At 45.3% G+C, this 9,709-nt stretch overlaps 1 protein-coding gene across 1 annotated transcript in view; it reads right to left on the bottom strand.

Moving 5' to 3' along the window:
- Nucleotides 1-6,111: 6,111 nt before the first annotated feature.
- Nucleotides 6,112-9,709, bottom strand: part of CTNNA1 (catenin alpha 1) — a 161,714-nt gene continuing 158,116 nt past the window's right edge. The window contains exons 17-18 of the mRNA XM_069104313.1: nucleotides 9,496-9,630; nucleotides 6,112-7,496 (exon numbers count right to left, since the gene is read on the bottom strand). Of these exons, the coding sequence (XP_068960414.1) occupies nucleotides 7,209-7,496; nucleotides 9,496-9,630 (423 nt within the window). The 3' untranslated portion in view covers nucleotides 6,112-7,208. The remainder of the gene's footprint in view (nucleotides 7,497-9,495; nucleotides 9,631-9,709) is intronic.

The raw sequence follows: 9,709 nt of genomic DNA, 5'->3' as shown, positions 1-9,709 counted from the left end.
ATATGCCATCTCCTCTCCCCCACCCCCACCCCCACGGATGACCCAAGTCCAAACTCTTTCCAAGCCTTGGTTTTCAGTTCTGTGAATAATCAGCACTTAAATTTCTATGGCACTTTTTAGGTTTGCAAAGCTCTTTCTTCACAGTAACCCTATAGGACATATGCTTGCCAGTTTTATGTTCACCATTTTACAGATGAGAAGACGGAGTTCAGAGAGTTAAGAGTTCAGAGTTGGATATTTTGGTTTGGATTACGTTTTGCTGTCTTTTCCTGAGGTTGGTGAATGAGGATGAGGTGTTTTGTGAACCTTAGATTTAGGGTGATTGGGCGCAGTGATGTGAGCTTTTGTTGCTGTCACATCGGCTCCTCTTGGTAGCCCCTTTTTACAGAGGGAGGGAACTTCAGAGAGGTGAAGGGAGGGGCTCTCACTTGTGAAGTCATAGAGACGGGGCGTCGGACCCTGGATGCACGTCCCTTTAATGCTGGTCCTCTTTTTTTGTACAAGACCAATGACATCACAGATGAGTGACAGCTTGAGGGGGCCGGCCGAGGAGGGGGCCAGAGGGGAGAGCTGGATGATAGACTGAGTACTAGCACCTTTCTTTCTGACTTCAACAAATACCGCCTTTTGTGTGCTGCCACCCATCGGATTTTCTCTCCCTACCCCAACCGGGCTGGCCTCGGACCTTAGATGACCAGTCAAAAGAGGTCACGTCTGAGGTCAGGGAGAGGTGAAAGCCCAGGGCTCTTGTGTGGATTGCCTAGCAGTTCCAACTACCTCCCCCTCCCTGCCTAGCAAAGGTGCAGAGGAAAGACTGTGCTTGGCAGCTGGGAGCCTGCATCCATGTTGCTATGGCAACTCTGGCTTTGGGGTTTCCTGATTTGGATTCCTGTATGTTTGTTTTTCCACCTTTCCCAATGCACCAGCCGGACTGGGCTGGCTCCCTCCCTTCCTTTTCAGAGAAAAAGAAAACACGAGAAAGCTAAAGTCTTGACAGGGACTGGCTTCTGGGGTCCAGGGATTAAAGTTGAGACCCAGTGGGGACGGCTGTGAGATATAGATGTTCAGATGGGGAGCTTGATTGCTACTTTCCTCCAGGTCACTCTGCCTGACCCCTCTTAAAAGGCTCCAGATTATTACTTGGACCATACAAGGCTTGAAAAACACTGATTAAGATTTTCTAGTCTCCCCACCTTTCCTTGAGTGGGTAGGGCAGAATTATGGCCCTGGGGTGGCAGTTTCCTACACCTAACCAACCATGTTGCTTTTCTTGTCCTGCTCAGAACAGAAATGGGAATCCATGGCACAGCTGGCTGAGAGCTTGGGGCTTTTCTCTGTGGGAATCTCCCCATTTCATTATTTTTCTCCCCATGATCTCAGCCCTTTCTAGCCTGTACCAACCAGGGCATGAGAAGATTGGAGACAGCAGAATGAGTCTGAAAATTTCCTCAGCACCCAGCACAACAGGGGTGTAACTGTTGACTGGACCCACCTCCCCTCCCCATCAGAGTTGCTACATGGGGATTTCAAGGAACAATTACAAGAGCCCCCAGAGACACAGATGGGCAGTTACAGGCAGAGGGGGGGGCAAGGTTGGGCTGCAGTTTCCTGGGCTCCGTTACTGCTCCCAGCAACATCCCACCCACTGTGGACCCTTGGGGTCAAAAAGGGCAGGTCCTGTCCCAAGGTGCGACTGTTCTGTGATCAGAGATGATGGTCTAGGGCCTGCCTCATCTCTTTTGGTTCTGGCCTGATTTCTCCCTACTTTTTGCCCCCCAGCTGTCTTTCTTCCCTAGGAAGAGTGTTGATATTTATGGCCTTTTGGAGGCACCACTGGAAAAGGAAGGAGGAATGAGACACTGGGCTTTGTTCTTCCTGTCCCCCACATGCTGATGAAGGGGCAGAGCCAGCTGATGATAGGATCTGAGCCATGGCACTTCTGGTGGGAGCACAGTGATGCTATTTCCTCTCCCAGAGGCTGATTCCTCTGACATTCACTTTTTTGCTTGGTTTCACCCCATTCCTTCAATGTCCTCATTCCCAACCTTTTCTCCTGACTTCCTTCAGGTCTCAACTCACATCTCACCTTCTACAGGAAGTGTTTTTCAGTTCACCTTATTACTAGTGCCTTCCCCCGAGATTCCCTCTCAGTTTATTCTAAATATATCTTGTTTGCCCACACGCATTTTCATATTGCAGTAGATTGAGTTTCTTGAGGGCAGAGACTATTTTTTTGTATTCGAGCACGTATTCCCCAGCACATGGTAGGCACTTAATGGATCCTTCTTGACTCCTTCCCCTTTGTGTTGAACCACTCCAGTATTTACTGAGTGCCCACCAAAGGCCTGCCCATCCATCCTCATCCAATGTATTGTGTGAGATACTGGAGAACATGGTCCATTACCTTGGAGAGAGACCTGTTCTTGAATGAGAGTTGTACCAGCAGAACAAATGGGAGTCTAGGTCCACACATGGCAATCAGAGATACTTGGGGACTTGTACCTTTCTTTTCCTCTTCTTCCTCTTGACTCTTCTCCGTGGTCTAACTCTGGGCCTCTGCCCACACTGAAGGCCATGTGTTTCTTCAGTGCCCAGGGTTTGGGGGACATGGAGCTGTCAGGGTTTGTTTGGCTCATTTCCCATCCTGGTTGCTCCTTCATAAATCTTGCAATTTGGGGCTGTGGAGCAAGAATAAACATGTTCATGTTTGATTTCATTTGGGCTGAGACATTCCCAAATATGGAAAAGTGGAAATATGTTGAGTCTCTCACCAGAGCACTCACTGCTTCTTCTTAATGGCAGTTTCACTCATCCCAGTGTATTCTCATTTGCCATTTGAGGACAAAAAAACGAAGTGCAGAGATGGTGGGCCAGGGAGTCAGAGGATGTATGTCCTCCTTAGCCCCTTTCTTTTTCATTGGCAACTCATATCAGTCTTCAGACCTTTAAAGAAGGGAAATTTGTCCTGTCTGAAGGGGCAGCTTGTGGTTGGTCATTTGTCTCGTGTATGCAGGGAACAGGGGTAATGATCCTCATTGAATCCTCCCAGGTAATTGACCTGCTGGGGCTGAGGGTGGGGTGCTATCCAAGAGGCCTGGGTCTGTCTATCCAGTACAATAGTTGGCATCATTAACACAGGATGAAATGGGGATGCATGTGCTATTGCCTTGGAGTTTCAAGAATAGAAACCAGCTAAAAACAGAAGGGTTTTCTGTGGGAGATTCCCCTTCCTTGGGACCCCTGAGATACGGCTTCTTCTTTGAAGCCAAGAGTGTCCACAACGTGCCTGTCCAGTCCTATTCATATTGGATAATATGGTCCCTGACCATGGACAGCTCCCATTCTAACCAGCAGAACAATTGGAGACCTATCTTCTGCTTGTCACTTCCATGGACTAGAGACTGGGTTCTTGGCATTCTCCTTCCCCTTCCCTTCATTTTCAGCATCCTGGGCACTGTCATGATTGGGCAGACTGGGGACAAAGCACATACAGGCTGCTACTCTACTCAGATTCGTGAATGAGAACTGAGGGGATGCAGAGCTCCCCAGCAGCACAAACTAATGGCTTTATTACTCCTTACAACCTGTGGCCCCAGAATGCTATCAGCATGGTCAGGGGCCTAGAGTTGTCCACAAGAGAACAGGGAGGGACAGTACAGACAGGGTAGCTATTAGAATCCCCAGTGACAGGCAGTATCTCCTCTATGTTCTTACTTGGGAGTAGGGGATGACTCGTGACTGCAACAGGGCAGTATGAGCTGCCTTTTTGGAAGAGTGGTTCACGGAGGGGACTGTTGGCTTTTAGTTTGTAGTCTGGGGGCATATGTGGAGGCAGGGTCTTAAAAGACAGGAGTTAGGAATTGATCTGACTGGGCATGGGATTCGGTGGAGCATATTGGAAATCGTCCTCCACTCTTTGCAAGATCCGTTATAAGGGGGGCGGCCAGGTAGCACAGCGAGTAAGAGCACCGGCTCTAGTGTCGGGATGACCTGGGGGATCAAATCTGGGCTCAGACACTTATTACCCACCCAGAAACACCTGGCCATGTAACCTTGAGCAAGTTACTTAACCCCAATTGCTTAGGGGCGTCCAGGTGGCTCAGTGAGTAAGAGCACTGGCCCCAGTGTGGGGATGACCTGGGGATCGAATCTGGGCTCAGATACTTAGCACCCACCCAGAAACACCTGGCTGTGTAACCTTGAGGAAGTTACTTAACCCTGATTGCTTAAAAAAAAAAAAAAGATACGTTATAAGGGAGGAGACTAGGGAAGAAACTAATGGGCCACAGCAATAGTCCAGAACTGAGGCAAGGCAGAGGAAATGGAAACAGGTTAAAAAAAAAAAAAACAGTGGTTTTTGAAGGAGGAAGTAGTAAGATTTGCAAGCTGACAAAATGGAGATGAAAGAAAAAGTAAAGGGTGATTCCATCATGGACCATGCCTAAGAAGAAATTCTGGTGGATTAACTTGGTTGGGGCCAGGTGTCTGTGCCTCAGATGTGAAGGCATGAACATGGGAGCTCAAGACCCCCCTGAGGGAGGACTTTCTGGGATCCAAGGGGCAACTTCATGAGAATTTCCAGACCGAGGAACAAATAGATCTAGGGCCCTGGCAGCTTTGTTGGCTGGTCCTTTGACCATTCACTATTTTCCTCTTATTCATAGCTCTTCATTTATTTCATTTAATATCCTCCAATGAGAAAGGGGGGCATAGGAAGGGGGACAAGGGAAAGGAACACTTTAGATACCTGGCTGGAGGGTTCAATAAAAGGCTGGAAAACTTTGAAATCAGAGGCTTTCCCTGAAGATTTTGTCCTGCCCATTTCCAATTAGAGTCGAAGGAAAAAGATGCCTTATAAATGCTACGATGGATGCTCTTTCTACAACAGACGTTGTAAATTGAGTCTTTTTAAGTGCACAAGAGAGCTGGCCTTTTTCTTAATAAAAATCCTACTGTGGATCCCTTTATAAAACAAATAATTACTCCTTAACTTCATCTGTTGTATAAATGTATTTTTTTTTCATGTTTGCCCTCTGTAGGGAGCTGCTCACGGCTAATTAAAGGAGAAGGGCACAATCTCATCTGTCTGCTACACATGAGCCCAGTTTTATAGCCGTGGAAAGGGGGGTGGGGGAAGGGGTCACAAACAGATATATGGCTGTAAGCAGAAGGAGCTGGGGTTTGAACAGGTCTTCCTCCTCTGAGTGACCAAATCTGGCCCAAGTCCAATGACAACTCGTACCCTATATGGTCACTGTGTGTGTGTGTGTGTGTGTGTGTGTGGGGGGGGGTGTCAAACTCCGTGTGACTGGCTGATCAGACCAAGGCCAGCTCAGAGGCTCCAGCAGGGACATGTGCAGTGCTGACTTAGTCTGTGCATCTCAGATTGCGAGCTCCTTGGAGGCAAGGATGGACTTTTGCCTCTTTCTGAGTCCTCAGTATTTATTTAGCACAATGCTTGGCACATAGTGTCATAAGTGCTTAATAAATGTTTATTAACTGACTTTATAATACTTTAAACCATTTCATCTGGGACTCCTAACAGCCCCGTAAGGCAGACAATGGATTTCCTAAGCAGGGACCCCTCACAGGACCCTCTCTTAGAGGCAGAGATTTAAATCCAGGTCTCCTCCATCCAAAGCCTCAGTCGATTTAAAGCTGTGTGATGGGGAATGTCTCCAGGCATTGCCTATATCGAACTAGTTTTAGTTGACTATATGCATGTTACCCAGGAAGGCATTGAATTGTGGGGAATGCATTAATGTGCAGAAGGGGGCACGATAATTTTTGTTAATTGTGGTTAAACTATTGTTTTAAAAAAAATTATATATAAAAGTTGTTACAATTCTCCTTCTTGTTTTATCAAGTTAGCCATCCAATCCCACCTCATGTGCACAAGGGAGGGTCACCCACCCTCAGAAGGTAAGATAGGATAGTTTTTCTATATACTACATATATATATATATATATAGACTGTGCGAGTTACAAAAAGAGAAAAGGTTGAATCCTAGATGGGGTTGGGGATTAAGATAGGTGGTGACTTTATTTGAAAATTGCACCCGACAAAAATGATTTGAGAGGAAGGGGGAGAGAAACTTTGGCCCACTTGGCTAGATTTCATCATGCACTTTATTGGGAAAAGTTGGTGTAAAAAATATTCAAATTCATAAAATTTAAATAAGACAGTAAAATTATACCTTGTAGCTATAGTAATCGCTATAGTAATCACAAATAATGTAAAGTTGAAATTATTGCCTGAACAAACACTATTTTGCAAGGCTTCTTTTACAAGCCCAAGGCAGGAAACACTGCAATTATTAGAAATGAGCACAATGACAAATTTGCATTTGAATACTGGGAGAAAGCAAAAAACATGTTACTATTACAGACCCACAACACACCGGCTGGAAAGAGCAATTTTATTAATGTCCTGCAGCAAAGTACATTAGTAATTTGTAACCAAGCATTAAAATTCTCATCCTGTGTCCTAAAGAGAATAATCAGTTTTCTTCATGATGCATTATGTTTTACTGAATTTCTTAGATTGTCATTTTGCAGACATATATGAAATTCCTTACACAAGGGCTACTGCCAAACTTGGTAAACACTCAGCTCCCCAAGATGCCCGAGCGGGCAGGCCTCATGCCAGGTCACTTTTTAATTGAATAACGTTTTTATCCATCTGCCCAAAATGGTTTCTTTGAAGACAGCCTTCTCCACAGCAAAATGTACCCAAGTGCTCTCTTCCAAACACAAAAGCTTTGAGTTAGAAAGTTGTACGATGTGGCATATTTTCTTACCATTTTTCCTCCTGAATACTAAAAGTAACAATTCACACCTTTTGATGACACAAACCTCTCAATCATAATGCAAACCTTCAATCATGGAGACAGACACATTGTGATATAATAGTGTTAGCGATCTCTTTGGTTATAGTTTGTTTTTCTTCAAGCTTATATATTTTTTTTAAATGCAACTAGAAATAATGTTTATGTTATCTAAAAGCATCCTCCAAGCTTATTCTCATACTGGTATCACATGGTCAAGTTTAAAAAAAAAATCTACATTTCCCATAGCATCTAATATCAACATTATATTAAGTAAATACATTTGAATGAACAGGAAATGTCTATGATTCACAGAAGCCATTTGAAGGAAAGTTAGTTTGGAAAAGAGAGTGGCAGAGGGTGTGGGCAGCTGAGGCCACTCTAGATACTGTCCATGGCCTTGAACTCACTGAGGGCCTGCACAGGATTCACATGTTTCTTCTGAGAGGCCCGCTTGATCTTCGTCTGGGTCTCATCCTGCTTTTCTCTCTTCACCAAGGGCTTCTTTTCCGGGGCCTTCATCTTCCAGGACACAGCAGGCAGGTTGAGAGAGGCCATTCCCTGGGATTTCTGGTACTTGGTGGAGGCCACATAGGAAGCCTTCACAGTCTGCACCACAGCATTCATCAAGTTCTTGGCTGCCTGGATCAGGGACATTGCACTGTCCACCTGGGGTCACAGAACAGAACATGCTTAGAGACTTGGGATGGAGGATCGTTAAATACTTAGATTAAAATCAATGCTTCCCCCCCCCTCCCCAGGAATCTCTATCTACTATTTTTATAAGGGTACTCTTTGGTTTGGTGATGGAAATCACACATCCTGGATCTGTGAACTTGTTCTTAAAAACATTTGAAACTGAATTCCAATATAATTGGTTTCTTTTTGTAATTCTGTGCCTTAAAAACAAAACAAAACACTCTTTGGGACAGCTGGGTTGTACAGTAAATACAGCACCGGCCCTGGAGTCTGGAGGACTTGAGTTCAAATCCGGCCTCAGACACTTACTAGCTGTGTGACCTTGGGCAAGTCACTTAACCCCAACTGCCCTGCCTTCCCCCCTCCAAAAAAAAAAAAATACAACACAACAAACCAACAAAAAAACACTCTTCTAAAGAGTCTATACACTTCAACAAAATGAAGACCCTCTTGTCCACATCAGATACTGGAGGACAACAAAGGGGCAGATATGTAGATGAGTCCATTCGAGGAGTGGCCTGGGCAGAAATCTCTGTGCACTTAAGGAGCGAGATTTCATCCTGTAGGTATAGATCCAACTAGTGGCAAGTAAGGAGATGCCTGAGACCACAGGAAAGATGTAAAACTCTTTGGCTTCATGGTGGTAATAGAGGAACAGAAAATGAGTACTGCTGACACAGTGCTTCCGGGCTAAAATATCAGTGGGCACATGAATAGAGAAGGGGAAAAAAATTATACCCTGACTCTCCCTGACCCATAAATGAAATATAGCATTTTCTTCCATTTGGAATGTAAGCAAAAAAACAAAACAAAACCCAAAACATTACTGAGATTAACATTATTTTGTGTCTATGACCAGACGCAAGGGAGAAAAGGCATGGGCAGTTGTGGTCCCTGGTGCAATTCTGTTTATTTCTTCTACCTTCATGAGAAAGGCCTCAGAAGCCCACGTAATTTTGGCTAAAAGACTAATGGAGATCTAGTGTCAATGAGACAACTTTTGTGTAGTCAGGCAGTGTCTGGGGGGTCAGACTAGAGCCACCATCTACAACCCAGTGGAAAACTCAGAAACCTTTTACTCTTATGAAAATCAGGTCAGGAGGAATCCCCCATAAAACCCAATCTCTCCAGAATGAAGGGGCATTAGCATTGAGGAGGGCACTTCCACTGAGACCAGCATTGCTAACAAGAGCCAACAGGTGCCTGGTATTGGCCAATCACTGGCAGACAGCAGTGCCCCTTATTTCTGTTACAGCCAGATGAGTTTGCACTTCTCTACAAGGAATCTGGTTCATGCGTTTAGTAATGCCAGCACTGAGATGCGGTGTGCCAGGGATGAGGCCTGTGAGGCTCCTCTTAGAACAGGGATGTTTAGCATAAGAAGGTCTGCACCCATCCAACTCTCTTGTATTTCTAAAAAGCAACATGGGTCCTAAAAGGCACCTGCCATAATGCATTTGTCATGCTGTAACTTCTTTAAGAAACCCCGGATTTTCCAAATTCCACTTCAGTGGTGGTGATAAATGTAAATGGCTGATTCAAAGGCACGTCATCCTACACAGGACCAGAGGGTGTGGTGAGCTAGGGCCAGGGCCCCAAGGCCTGCAAGTTGAAAATCACAGCTCTCACTCAAGAGTGTTGCTAAGATTTAGGATCATAAGTATATAAGGAGGTTCTCTAAGCTGTCCCACTTTTACACGACCATATCCTCCTTTATGGCTAAGATGGAAAACTGAGTATAAAAACATTTTTCCCAAATTAGTGATAATGTTCTTGGCAGCTGCTAGGCCAAGACCTAGGCCAGAAATCAAAACCTTGGGCAAAGTGTGTTTTATCAGCTGCTTTATCGGTTGTGTTCACTGAAGGCTGTTTCAGAGTGTTTGTGTCAGGCCCCAACGACCGTGAGCTGAGTTGGTTCAGACTAAGTGACTTTATTCACATTCAGGGATTTACTTTTAGGGTAACTCACCCCAGAGACGACAAGCTCCCCGCCCAGGTTCTGAACCTCTGCCTTGACTTTGCTGCAGATGTTGAGCTGGTGGCAGTAGAGAGCAATGCGCTGCAGGTATGCCAGGAGGTCCTGCTTGCAGGCTGAGTCCGGACACTAAAAGGTGAAAGGGGGCTCTTAACCTCTGGTCCTCTAAAGGTACATAAGGGAAAGCCCTGCAGAGTGGAGGCTCATG

The sequence above is a fragment of the Petaurus breviceps genome, unplaced genomic scaffold (assembly GCF_028583685.1).
Source record: "Petaurus breviceps papuanus isolate PSGF00001 unplaced genomic scaffold, PetGlider_PUasm1.0 685, whole genome shotgun sequence".
Lineage (NCBI taxonomy): Eukaryota > Metazoa > Chordata > Mammalia > Diprotodontia > Petauridae > Petaurus > Petaurus breviceps.
The sequence above is the reverse complement of the archived record's forward strand: the minus strand, read 5'-3'. Positions and strand labels throughout refer to the sequence as shown.